The sequence below is a fragment of the Lathyrus oleraceus genome, chromosome 7 (assembly GCF_024323335.1).
Source record: "Lathyrus oleraceus cultivar Zhongwan6 chromosome 7, CAAS_Psat_ZW6_1.0, whole genome shotgun sequence".
NCBI lineage: Eukaryota > Viridiplantae > Streptophyta > Magnoliopsida > Fabales > Fabaceae > Lathyrus > Lathyrus oleraceus.
This window is the reverse complement of record NC_066585.1, coordinates 269,688,958-269,703,790: the sequence shown is the minus strand read 5'-3', so window position 1 is coordinate 269,703,790 and position 14,833 is coordinate 269,688,958. Positions and strand designations below refer to the sequence as shown.

The 14,833-nt window shown below is 36.4% G+C and overlaps 1 protein-coding gene across 2 annotated transcripts; it reads left to right on the top strand.

The window, feature by feature from the left end:
• Positions 1-5,662: 5,662 nt before the first annotated feature.
• LOC127107897 (H/ACA ribonucleoprotein complex subunit 4) lies at positions 5,663-8,159 on the top strand. Of its 2 annotated transcripts, none has more exons than XM_051045240.1 (2): positions 5,663-7,620; positions 7,939-8,159. In XM_051045240.1, exon 1 carries the CDS (start codon positions 5,751-5,753, stop codon positions 7,584-7,586), a length of 1,836 nt encoding a protein of 611 aa, XP_050901197.1. In that variant the 5' UTR covers positions 5,663-5,750; the 3' UTR covers positions 7,587-7,620; positions 7,939-8,159. The 2 variants fall into 2 exon arrangements, with proteins under 2 accessions (XP_050901197.1, XP_050901195.1); XM_051045238.1 differs by having other exon boundaries at positions 5,664-7,620; positions 7,911-8,159.
• The last annotated feature ends 6,674 nt before the right edge of the window (positions 8,160-14,833 follow it).

Sequence of the window (14,833 nt, the reverse complement as noted above, 5' to 3'; positions counted from 1 at the left end):
AACATTACATAGATAATCGTTAACGTTAATATAAATTTAAAACTACATTTCATTACAAACATAAGGTTCAGGATGTTACAACATCCATAGTATATTTGGTTGATCTTGCAATCATCACATCCACTTCAATTAGACCCTTTATTAAGTAATGGTAAAAGGTACTACACCTAACTTTAAATCCTCGTTTGTCATTAGTTCAAGCATGTTGAACCGTATTTTTCCTTCGTTGCTAATCGAGGGTGAACTATACTCGAGCTTGATAACTCTCTGATTTTCTGAATATTGCAGGAGAGTATTCAGTTTGGATTTTAGATCGACGAGAAATATGTCCTCGCAAACCCTAAATTGAACTGAGGGATTTGCGTCATTGAAATAAATAAATGCAAGATATAGATATGTATTCATTCTGGTTTTTGTAAAGAAAATGGAATGAGAAATCTCTATTTATACAAATTGTAGATCAATTTGGACCTTAGAAACCATACCCTCTTATCATGACATTTTTCGAATATGCATATTCGAACACGCCTTATTTTTTACAAAATAAAGGTGTGTCCGAATATGTACATCCATAAAATCCCTTAATTGCAATTTTTTCAATTTAAAATGGTGTGTTCGGAGATGCATATCCAGACTCACCCAAAACATAACTAGTCTTGATACAAAACCAGTAAAACACACAGAAATAACAAAATTGGGAGATTTGTCCAAATTTTACTCCCAAATTCTATAACATTAAAATAGAATAGACATTACGTATGTCGCAAATCGTGTCAAGATTACACCATTGACAACATTACATACAAAATATTCAAAACTGGCTAAAAGAGGGTGAGTAAAAATTTGAAAAGCTTTTGATTCAGGGTTTTTCTATGTGTTGCTGACTGAAAATTTGAGTTTAATTTATATCAATTGACAATTGAGGAATAAAATAAGTGTGAAAACAAATTAAGGCAGATATTTTCATGCCCTTAAGTGTGCGAGTTTGCTGTAAAGAGATTAGGATAAAATTGATTAAGTGACTTAGTGGAACTAGCCTTGATTTTATGGGATTTAGTTGGAGAAAACATGAATATCACTTGTGCATGTCTTGTGAATGATCTTTTTGCTTGCTTTTACAGATGCAACAATATGGTAATTCCAAGTTGTTACTTTGCCTTTACTAAGATGAAATAATGTGGTAATTTTACTTTAAAAAATTCATGAAAACTTGAATTGGTTCATTATTCTCGCTAACTGCATTTTCAAAAATCATTCATGCTTGTCTTATTTGATAAACATGTTGCACAATGAATCCCCTTTGTGTTATGCTTGGTTGTTTATTTGAAAAGTATGTTGCAATGTGATTCTTTTATTGTGTTGCTTTGTTATGTCAATTGAAAAATATGATGCAATGATATGAACTTGAATGAGGAATGATGCATAATTCACTTTTAGACTAAATCTCTTTTTGTGTTCTAGGTCTTAATGTCGAACATCGCTTGCAAGATAGTTTCAAGTGGGAGATGTCTTGAAGGATGAAACCAAATGGAAGATGACTTGAAGCTTTTGGTGACAAATCCATGAAGCCAAAATTAAATCATGGGGAGGCTTGGGTTACTTGGACATAAAGTTTGAAATTTGGTAGCATTAGGTTTTGTTTGTAGGACAATTAGATGCTTAGGTTCAAGCACAAGAGAAATTGATTAAAGAATTGTAAAATTGCATTGTAATTTTGTACTAATTGAGTTATGCAATGCTAAGCTTTTGTAACACTTGGAATTTGCAACGTTAAGTTTTTGTAACATTTGAAATTTGCAATGTTAATTATTTTCCCTTTTTGAACTTGTATTGTTGGGGGTACTTTTATAACATTTGAAATTTGAAATTAAAATGAGTCTTTTTAATTCAATTAACTTTGCAAATTCAAATGTCTTGTAAAAAATGAAATTTCTTGTAATCATAATGAGTGAATAGAGGGATGTGAAATAATGAAAATTTAAAAGTACTTGAAATGGAATGAAACATGAAAGGAATGTGTTTAAATTAATGGTTGAGACTTGAAATTGAAGTCCCTTCTTTTTTTAATAACAAAACCATAATGAATGTAAAAATGAAAACATGAATGCAAACTTGAAGAATGCAATTGAAAATGGATGAATGTCATGAACTATGGAGAATGCATGTGCATGAAGTGATAAATAAAAGTTAGGTGATGAGTTTACTTATTCAAAATTGAACTCTTAATTTCAAATTAGAGCCCCAAAAACCTTAAGTCAATGAACATAATGAGATGCAAATAAAAATGATGCAACAAGTTTAGAACTGGATGTATGGTCTAAGAATGCAAATGATCAGACGAATAAGTCAAACTGTTGATTTTCTTTCTATTTGGACTTTGACGGATGAATGAACATGAGACTTAATGACCAAATGAAATAGTCATGTACCTTGTGGAGGTATTTACGAGTTAAGTCTTTTGTTTAGTACTCCCCGACGACTTGATTGGCAATAAGTTGGGAATCGCTTTTCGCCTTTTACCCTTGAAGCATTCATTTTTAGGACGAGGACCATACCGACTATGAAAGCTTCGTATTCAACATGATTATTGCTAGCCCTGAATTCAAATTTCAATTATTACTCTATCAGTATATCACCTGTACCTTCTAACACAATCCCAACAATCCTTCCTTTGATGTTTAAGGCATCATCAACAGACAATGTCCATTATGAGGGTGCTTATTCGTCAACTGGCGACCTAAATTTTTCCACGAAATATGTCAGAACTTTGGACTTAATGCTTCCTCTTGGGATATATTAGATGTCATACTTTGAAATTTCTACCGCCCAGGACACCATTCTTCCTTGAGGACCCTCTGAACATGGCATTTTGGTTTTACGAACACTTATGACCTTAGAAATAGGGTCGAAGATTCCTTGTCATGACAATGATGACCAAAGCTAGTTTCTTTACATTTTGATAATGTGTCTCGACGCATTTAAACACCTTACTTATGAAATAAACGAATCGTTATGCCTTATGCATCTCTTGGATGAGTACTTAACTCATCACCTGATATGTGAGTGAAAGGTAGAGGAGCAATTGGGACCCGTTCTTTGGCGAGTAAGGATATGCGGTAATGTGAGGAATAATTTAATTCTAGAGAAAGCCTCATCGCATTCCCCGGTCCATTCAAACTTCTCCTTCTTTTTTAGGGCGACAAAGAAAAGAAAGGCCTTGTTGTCCGCACAAGAAAGGAAACAAGATAAAGTGGTGAGACAATATGTTATTTGTTAGACTTCTCTGACATTGGCAGGGCTTCTCATGCTGATGATGGCTTGAAACTTATCTAGGTTTGCTTCAACTGCACTATTTGTTAACATGAAGCTAAGGAACTTTCCCACCTGCACCCCGAAGAAGCACTAGGCGGGGTTCAAGTATATGTTATACTTCCTTACTGATTCCAGGATGTCCTCCAAGTATGATGCATGATTATTCTCTTATGAGGACTTAATTATCATGTCGTTGACATAGACCTCTATGTTTCGCTTGATTTGTTGGGAGAATACCGTATCCATGAGTCGCTGGTAAATGGCGTCTGCATTCTTGAGGCTAAAGGGCGTGACATTATAATAGTAATTGTCATCGTTTGACATGAACTCCATCTTAGACACATCAAAGGGATCCATTTTAATCTAGTTGTGCCCCGATTAGGCGTCCATGAAGCTCAACATCTAGTAGCTCGATTACCAATCAATCAAGTTATCAAGGTTAGTGAAATCTACGCATATGCGTCACTTGTTTGATGCTTTCTTTATGAGGACAATGTTGGCTAGTCAGGTTTGATATTATACTTTTGTGATTAAATATCTGCTTATTAGCTTATTTACCTCATCGTCGATGGTGAATCTCTTATCCTCGCCAACTTATCCCCTGCTTGATAGTAAGGCGATGACACGCCACTTTGGTATCTATGTTTGGCATATTGAAGGGGGTCCAGGTGAACAAGTTGATGTTTATTCTGAGTTGGTCGACTAGTTCGAACTCTTCTTCTTAAGAGAGAAAAGTTCCTATATTTGTTACTTGGTGACCCAATAGACCTATTTGTACCTTCTTCAAGTCTTTTTTTGGCGTGAGCCTTTCGTTCTCTATGTTTAGTTTGAGATCCTATCCTGTGGTGTTTGTGTCATACGCTTCGAGGAAGGGGACAACCTAATGGGTGACATCTTCCTTCTTTATCGCCTGGCTACTCTGGTAACACTCCTGCATTTTTCTGGTCTCATCGGACCGTCCTGACTCGTCTATTGGGTAGCAGGTATTTTAGGACTAAGTATTGGTGGATATGATCGCCCCTAATGAGTTGATGGTCGATCTGCCAAGGATGACATTATATGGAAATGAGGCGTCCACCATGAGGTAATTAACTTTAATCTCCTTGGGACATGCTTCAGCGTCGCAAGTCATTTCCAGGGTTATGTGACCTCTTACTTGCACCTATCCTCTTAACAAGCCAACTAGTTAGCCATAGAACGCATTGATGTTGTTGGGATCAAATTGGAGCATCTAGAAGGTGTTCTATAATAGAATGTCACCTGAGTTTTTCGGGTCTATAAAGATTCACTTGATATCTTTGTTATATATTGCATAGTGATGACCATGAGGTCGTTGTCATATAGGTAATCTTCGGTGGCGTCACTGCTAAAGAAAATGATTATGGCCCTTGGTCCTCTCCATATAGCTTTGGAGAGGCTTGGGGATATTATGTTTGCACTCATCACCTATATGGTGTATTACCTTTAGGAGGAGCTAGAACTCTGGAGAAACCTTCAAAAATGGTGTTAACCATGAAACTTGGATCTTTCTTGGCCATTTTCGGGAGAAAGTAGTGAAAATGGTGGTGATAACTGAAGGTGTGGTCCAAATTAGTTTTATCGAGGCCCCACTGTGGACGTCATTGTACTTGCTAAAAAAGTAAAAATGTGTGGCATCCCTATGCTAGTAGAGGTGGCCAGAGGCTTTTAAATTTTTTGGTGGTTTAGGGCAAGCTCACAATGGTGAGAGTCCCTGTTTTGAGGTATTCTCTATGAAGTGAGAGCAATCTCACGAGGGTGAGAAGCTTTGTAATCTTAGAGGTATTTTTTTGGTAAATTAAGAATATCCTCCTCATTTTATGAATGATGCATTTATAGAGGCGTATGAACTTGTATTTAGGGTTTCTCGGAAATACCAATCACCCACCTAATAATGGTTGTGAACCGTTGAATCCCCATTTCCTATAGAGACGCGGGTGATTCCCTTAACTATTTTTTTTCTTCTGAATTATCTATGACCAAGACATGTCATTTCCACGTTTTAATATACTAGGCAAGCAGAAAGTGTCAAAGGCGAGGTTATCTTCCTCGTGAACGGTCGAATTTCGCAACCCCTTGTTGGGATCATGGTCTCCTCACCCTAATGGACCCTTCACAAATATATCACTATACATATATACTAATTTGTTTAAAAGCATACTTACTTTATACTACTAGAGAAATCATCTTTATTCCAAATAAGACTAAACCCTAAATAGATAGTAGCAAAAATAGGGGTGCAAAAAATAATTATGAGAAATGAAGCCCAAAGTAATTCAAACACTCAACCCAACAAAAACTAGGGTTTCATCTCCAAAAACAAAAAAGAGCGCTATTATTTGTAGCACATAAAACGCTCACTCTTGTGCCTCTACCCTAAAACCCTAATTCACTGCTAAACCCATTTCAACGGCGAGGCCATGACGCTATCCACGGCGATATCTCCATCCTTAACCGACTCCAAAAAGAAGAAGAACCGCAACAAAAATGGAGCAGAAGAAGATGAATCAACGGAGCAACAAAACCAGCAAGACTTCATGATCAAACCAGGCTCAAGAGCGTCGTCAATCGACACTTCAGAGTGGCCGATACTCCTCAAGAACTACGACCGCCTCAACATCCGAACCGGTCACTACACTCCTCTTCCCGCCGGACACTCTCCGCTGAAACGGCCACTCAACGATTATCTCAAATACGGTGTCCTCAACCTTGATAAGCCAGCTAATCCTTCTTCTCACGAAGTTGTTGCTTGGATCAAGAGGATTCTCCGTGTCGAAAAAACCGGTCACAGTGGTACTCTCGATCCCAAAGTTACTGGGAATTTGATCGTTTGCATTGACAGAGCAACAAGGCTTGTTAAATCTCAACAAGGTGCTGGGAAAGAATATGTTTGTATTGCAAGACTTCATTCAGCTGTTCCCGATGTTGCTAAGGTAGCTCGTGCTCTTGAAACCCTAACCGGTGCTGTTTTTCAGAGACCACCTTTGATTTCTGCTGTTAAGCGTCAACTTAGGATTAGAACTGTTTATGAAAGTAAGATGCTTGAATATGATGCCGAGAGACATTTAGTTGTGTTTTGGATTTCATGTGAAGCTGGTACTTACGTTAGGACTATGTGTGTTCATTTAGGTTTATTGCTTGGTGTTGGTAGTCATATGCAAGAACTTAGGAGGGTTAGGTCTGGGATTATGGGTGAGAAAGACAATATGGTTTCTATGCATGATGTTATGGATGCTCAATGGGTTTATGATAATAATCGTGACGAGACTTATTTGAGGAGGGTTGTTATGCCTTTGGAAGTTCTTTTGACTAGTTATAAGAGATTAGTTGTTAAGGATTCGGCTGTTAATGCTATTTGTTATGGGGCTAAGTTGATGATTCCGGGTTTGCTTAGGTTTGAGAATGATATTGATGCTGGCGAGGAGGTTGTCCTTATGACGACCAAGGGTGAAGCTATTGCCCTTGGGATTGCTGAGATGACTACTGCTGTTATGGCTAGTTGTGATCATGGCATTGTTGCTAAGATCAAGAGGGTGGTTATGGATAGGGATACTTATCCGAGGAAATGGGGTTTGGGTCCTAGGGCTTCTACGAAGAAGAAGCTGATTGCTCTAGGGAAGCTTGATAAGCATGGGAAGCCAAATGAGCATACTCCTGAAGAGTGGGTGAGGAATGTGGAGGCATTGCCTGCTGGTTGGGACAGCGCGGTTGCTGCAAAGGCTGCTGCTGCTACTGAAACTGAAGATGGGAAGAAAGCGGTTGCTGAAGATGGGGAAGGGCGTAAGAGAAAGAAACATGAAACTGACGACAGTCCTGCTCCTGCTAAGAAGTCCAAAGTTGCTGAAGTTGAAGATGAAGAGAAAGTGAAGACCATAAAAGTAGATGAAGCTGCTGCGGATGTTGAAGACGAGAAGAAAGAAAAGAAGAAAAAGAAAAAGAAGAAGGATAAAGAGAATGGAGATGCTGCATCTTCCGATGATGAGAAAGTTGTAAAGGAAAAGAAAAAGAAGAACAAGGAAAAGGGTGAAGATGGTTCTCCTGAAGTGGACAAGTCCGAGAAGAAGAAAAAGAAGCAAAAGGAAAAAGTTGAAGATGCTTCACCTGAAGTGGAGAAGTCTGAGAAGAAGAAAAAGAAGAAAGACAAAGAAGCCAAAGATAGTGCTGCAGAGATCAGTAACGGAAAGGAAGAAGGAAGCGCAGATAGAAGTGAAAAGAAGCACAAGAAAAAGAAAAACAAAGATGTCCAAGAGGAATAGATGATGGCGTGATTTTGTGATTTTGGTTTAACATGTAATGCCATTTCTTCTTTATTCATAGTTTACTTTGTTTAGTTTGCTGTTTTTACTTTAATGTTTTATAGTTCTCTAATTATCATGTTTTGGGCACCTTGTAGTACGTTATATCTTATGAAAGGCCTTTGCTTAAGATTGTTCTATTAGTTTTAATGTAAAACTCTATTACCTACTTGGTTGAAGCTTATCTTATGAACATTGCCATTTTCCAGCAATTTTGTTTTTAATTCTTGAGGATAATGGAATGGATGAAGATGAGAATAATTAACTTGACTTCTGATTATGCAGTGCATTTTTCATATTGTGTCAAAAACAGAGGGCTGGTTGCTGTCTGGAAATACTTCAGCTGTCTTCTCACTTCCTCTGGCTGGTGCTCTTTTGAACTATTTGCAGGCAAGGCAGTGTCTCAATTTTGATAGGATGGATGAATTTAGTTTGTGACTTCATTTTTATTTTTGAATGATTTGTATGAAAATATTAAACTTGACAATGCTTATGACTAAAATATAATTTGGTTATTTATCGTTTTCTCAGTCATTTTGGTTCAATTTAATTTTGTCATTATTCTGTTAAATTGGAGTTGTGCTGGTCGTTAACAATATATCATGCGGCGCCTGAGAAATGAAATGTCAAAAACATTGCTGATGGAACACCATTATTTTTCTTTCATAATTATCAAAGTCATGAATAGCATGAGTGAAGGTTCAATCACTAACCACATCTTAAGAATTTGTTTAAATTCTTTCAACATAATAATATTATAAATAATTTCATTTCAATTTAATAATTTGTTTAAATTAAATTTTAAATTCAGAATTTATTAATGTGTTATTAGAGAAATTTGATACTTATCATAATGTATCATAATGTGTAATATGATGAATAATGAAAAGAGATAAATATATAAATTTAATATTAATAAAATTTAGTTATTAAATAACTAAATTCTATATCCGTTTTTCTTTGCACGCCCCTTGTTTCTGAAACTTGTCAAACCTAACTCAAATCTCTAGTTTTTCATCAAAAAAACAACTTTTAAAGAGTCACAATTTGGTCGTTTACAATTTGACAAAGAGGTAAGTGTTGATTTTTTTCATTGTCATTTCTCATCGGTGCTTTTTTTTTCCCACGTCTGGTACTGGAGGGAGGAATTTACCTTACATCCTGTATCTGGCACCCCATAATTAACCCTTCATTTGACCATAATATCTTCAACTCTAAAAAAATCAATTTTTCAATCGCAATTGTTAAAAGTATCCGATATTTACAAGTAAGTTTTGTTTTTCATTAAATAAATTTATGCATTTTTATCAATTTATTTGATAGAATAAGCAACTGGATTTTTTAAACACCGGTATCAAATTTATGGTTTTATATCGGAAATTTGAAAATATCCAATAAAACTATAATATTTTGATTGCATTTTTTCTGATTTATTTTAAATATTTGGTATGAATATGATGTGTTTTTATCGATAATTTTGAAATAGCCGATAAATATATATATATATATATATATATATATATATATATATATATATATATATATATATATATATATATATATATATATATATATATATATATATATATATATATATATATTAAATATTTACAAAATGATAGTAAAAATACATACATGCGTATCAAAATTTTAAAATTATTACTAGATGTAAGGGTGTCATTAGACATTTCAAAAATTTTGGTAGGTTAATTATTTATTTATTTATTAGGTCATTTTTTTCTGTAGTAAGGAGATGATGAAGACTATATAATATCACTCCTAAATTGAGCGTGAGAGCAGTTGCAAATAACTCTGATAACTCTGATGGAGGCGACATAAATGATAGATATAGCCATCATAAGGTGGGTAGAGTTATCCCCACTAATTCTCATCGTAGAAGAATTGAGCAGCCACACATAACACATACTCTCAAGTGTAAAGGAGGTAGAGTTGGAAATGTTAGAAATTCTGATGTTGAGATATATAATGTAAAGGAGGTAGAGTTGGAAATGTCAGAGATTATGATGTTGAGATATATGTTATTGTTATTGATTATGTTAAGGCAGAGGTGTCAGTTCAAAATGATACATAGGTTTTTATTTAGCTGATATAAAGGTGCCGACACAGGTTGATGGAAATGTGTATGTTTATGATGACATATATAGGGGTTCCTTGGAAGGCCCTTTGACTTTATGATGTTGTTACATAGCTAAAATTGATTGAAGAATTGGTGGTTGTGGAGGACAGCGATGGATTTGAGCTTCCAATGCAGAGAAGGAGAGGTTGACCTTTAAAGTTAGCACTTTAATGCCCAAGTTAGAATGTGGAGGAAAATAGTGAATGATATTTGAATTTGAAATTGCGTACTTGAATTTTTCGTGTCCATCCTTTATATAATTGGACATTTATAACAACCATTTATTTGCTAGGTGTGTGATGCGGGGAGCTCTTGGATGTATCTTGGATCTAGATTGCCTGTACTCACCCTCATGGTAGTTCTCTTCCCTACGAGCAATCCAGACAAATGGTAACTCCCTATGAGTGGTCAGTCGATGCTCATTCCAGTCGGTCCAAAATAGTTATTGTTGGCCCACCTTGTTAAAAGACAATGTGACGTTTGTCAAGAAGTGTGACTAATATCTAAGACACGCCTGCATCACGTCCCAACTAGGGTCCTTCACTCCATGACCCGCCTTAACCTTTTTATAATTGGGTGGTGGTCATTCAAGGCTCATTTCATCTAGCACCTAGGCAAATTAAAATTTCTGATTGTGGGAGTCGACTACTTGATAAAGTGGATAAATGCATAGGTTATCGCCAAGATTACATTAAAAAGAGTTTGCCATTTCTACTGATAGAAAATCATGTACGGGTTTGGGCTGCTAGGCATCATCGTTTCCAACAACAAAACAAAATTTGCCAGCACCACAATCATTGACTTTTGTTGCGAGTTAGGAGTACAAATAAAGTTCAACTTTGTTGTTCATCACAAGTCAATGGATAAGCAAAGTCGACAAACAAGGTGATCTTAACAGGAATTAAGAAGAAGTTGGATGATACCAAAGGGTCGTGGATTGAATTACTCCATGAAATATTATGGTTGTACCATAACACTCCCCAGTTAACTACTAAGGAGACTCAATTGACCATGGTATACAAGATGTATGATATGTTATATGTAGATATCAACACGTCATCATAGCGTCGTTCTCAGTTCAACCAGGAAGTAAATGATCCAGGGCTAAAGTGCACCGCTGATTTGATTGATGAAGCAAAAGACGTCTCCTGCATCCGAGAGTTTGCCATCAAGCAAAGAGTGTCTAGAAGATACAACTCTAATGTAATCCCAATAGAAATGCATAAAGGAGACTTGGTGCTGAGGCAAGTGGTCATGTATGCGCAACAGGGAAAATTGCAGTCCAACTAAGAAGGATTGTATCATATATTCCAGAAGGTGCCACATTGAGCGTACAAGCTAAAAGTAATGGATGAACGACTCTTCCCCATAACTTGGAACTCCATCCGTTTAAAATATTATTATATTTAAGTTATTTATGAATTTTCAGAGGGGCACGTTGTAACACCCTGACAAACCCAAACGCAAAATTATACGAATTTAAAACAATTATACACATAGGATATCATGCAAACACAACATAAACCTGCTCCATAACACGAGTTAGATAAAACATGTAATAACTTAAACATATGACATCACATGCTCTCCTTTACTTAGGCTCGTCACAGCAGAAAATAAATCAAATAAGGTAACTCAACAAACAATTAAGTCTCATAAAACTTTCTTGTACACATAAAACTTGGTTCTGGTAGAATATCTTGAACATCAACAATGCATAACCTAACGAATTGCAAGTCTAATGCTCGCATCAACAACCTCAAAAATAATAACAAATAATAAAACATAATGTTCGCCCAATGTTATGGATCAGAGCAACGAAATGTAAGTATTGCATAAAATATGACACGAAGAATAACCTCAATGCCATCTTTCAGCTTCTAGCAGCTACTTATTTATCCGTTTGTATGTACCGCAAGAAGGAGCACAGGGCCACACAAACAACGAAGGTGTGAGAATACACTCGAAATATATAATGGTGCAAAATTATGCTAGGGTAGCCTAACCAAACATCAACAATCACATATCTCATTCGCATCATTTCAACACAATTCATTCACATTAACCACATAAGTTTTCTTAACCACAAATATCAACATAATCATTGAATTACATATGCAAACAATGGATGTAATGTACTTAACACCACGATTCTACATGCATGTGGTACCGTTATGGACAACACATGTCCATTTCCGCTCCCGAGTTCCCTCCTCGAAACCAATGCACCCTAATTCGCTATTAACACCTTTAGTAATGCTTCACTGACTCCCATCTGGAACCAACTACTCATTCCTGAATCCACACCATCGGACCAAAGCACGCTAATTTGCTACTAACACCTTTAGTAACGCTTCATTGATCCCCTTATGGAACTAGCTACTCGCTTCAGAATCCACACCATCGGACCAGAGCACACTAAAATTAGACTGAAGTCTATACACCATGATGCATGATTTTCTACAACATGCAATATTACCAAAATTATCACCATTCAATTACCACAATTATGCACAACATCATTCTCAATACACAACAGTTGATTGATTCTACAATAAATAATAAATAACACTAAAATACCTCAAAACAATGACCAACTCAGTTTCATGCAACTGAGCAAACGAAGCTCATTCTATCAGCATGACGGGTTGCTCGTCAACAGGGTGACGCCCGTCAAACGCCCACATCACCTCACCCTTCATCCTTATGACGCTCGTCCCATAAAACAGGACCTAGGGACCATGACGGTCTACCAGTCAAGCAACTAACATCCATAAGCACCTTCAAAGCTGAGACGACTTGGTCGTCATGAGGGTGACGACCATCACCCTGAACCAGAAGGCAAAAACTGTGTTTTTTGCCATGGAGTTCAATTCAGAACACCGAGTTTCCTTTCCTAACCTTCAAATCAATCAATAACATCAGGGAAAACAATATCTAACATCAACACATCATTTATCTATCAATTATCATGCATCTTCTTCGATTAACATAGTCTCTATATGTTTTGTTCATCAAGATCACAACACACATATAAACACCAACTCGTACCATCTTCACTAACAAGAACACACAATCTCCTGAAGATAGAGAAAATAAGAAAGGGGGATTTGAATTGTTTTGAGGATAATAAAAACTTTTTGGAAAAGAGACACACGTAAAAATAAATAATATCAACACTGAATTTTTATACTGGTTCGCTTGAAATTCAAAGTTACTCCAGTCCACACGGCCAAGGTGATTTCGCCTTCAATAAGGACTTAATCCATTATTCTTGAAAGATTACAAAAATATCGTTTAAGAGGATAAAGATCTCTTAGCCCTCTCAAGTTTACAGACTTCACAAGTCACTTGAGGAGAATTCAACAAATAAGTAGAATTACAGTAATGCTTAGTGCTTATAGGTAAGTAGAGATTACACAAGGTAAGAACAAAAGAATTGTTCACACTTTTAGAGCAGCAACTCGTGTGAGAAAGAGAATGAATAATAGATACGAAAGTAGTGTTATATTCTCGTGTGTTTCCAGTTGTCTTCTTAGTGAAGTGTTCCATCCTTTATATATGAGTGATGAGAAGACCGTTGAGTGACATGATCTCTGGCAATGATGGATGATTAAAGTCATTAATCTCTGTGTTCTTTCCAACACAGTTTTGAGGCGCTATAACTTTCTTCCCGAATTAGATTCTTTCCATAAGTGGAAGTCTTCATAGCTAAGTCTTTGGAAATGTGATTCTGAATCAGAAGGTTCAAATATCAGAGTCTCTATTGAGCAAGTGTATCCTTCAAATAGTTGTTGTAGCTGACTGTCTTTAGAGGTTCTTCCAATTGATTACATCAGAGTGTAAAAGCTTCGGATCCTAGAGTGCGTTCTTCTGCTTCAGAGTGTCTGATCTCTGTTTGTTTTGTACGCTTCCTTGATCAGAATTAGAGCTTCTGCTGAGTATCTTCTAGGTGATTATTTTGAACTAGTATTTGTATATGATGAATGTCTATGTGATTTCTTTGATTAGAGTACTGCACACTTAGATAAATTTTGTTAGGGTACCATTTTTGTTCCATCCTTTGTTATCATCAAAATCTTAGAGATAAACTGTAGATACTAGATTTGTTCTTACAATCTCCCCCTTTTTGATGATGACAAAAAAATTCAGAGTGATGATGAAACAGTGGTATAATCAATAAAAGATAATATCTCAGAGTCAGATGAGAGGTGACTCCCCCTAAGATGGATCATCGGATTTCTCAGAAGTTCTTACTAGACTTTCCTTGTGTGGCAGCTAGTTTGTATCTTAGTTGTTATCCTGAATAACTTTAGTTTTCATAAGATATTAAGATATTAATGTGCGCAGTGCAGCAAGAGGCTTAGATATATTTTCATCAGAGCTGTTTTTATTCTTCCCCTTTTTGTCAAACTCAAAAAGACAGCAAAAAAATAGGTAAAAAAGGTTCATATATGATAAAGATAGGTACATGTAAGCAGCAATTCAGAAAGAGAGCACAAAATACATAGCAGAAAACATAAGGAAAACAACAAGAGAAACCTAAGTGCCTAAGGGTTTGGAGGCGGAGGCATCCTTTGGAGCAACTGGGTCAGCAAGTTCTGAATATTGTTGTTGACGGAGTCCTGGTGATCCAATCTTGCTTGCACTATCCGTTGCTCCTTCTGCATATCTCATAGAGTCTTTAGGACCAAAGGAGCGAAGCCAGAGTTTGATTGCTCCCCTTGAGTCAGAGCATCAGTGCTAGCCTTTGCAGCTTTTTCCGCATGTATGCGTGCTCTACTTCTTTAGTGTCAGCTTTTGCTTTTGCCTCAGCTTCAACAACAGCCTTCTCTGCAGCTTCTCTAACCTGTTGTTCTTCTTTCAGGCGAGCTTTCTCTTATGCTTCTCTTCTGGCCTTTTCCTCTGCCTCTCTGACCAATCGTTCCTGAAGCCTTTTGTCATACGGTGAACTGGACCTTATTGGATTTGTAATCGCAATGTCGCGGTTAGCAAGAGTCGCCACCGACTTTTCTTTTATCCCATAAGGAAAGGCGGAAAAGAACAGGAAAGACCTTAATTTTAAATTCTT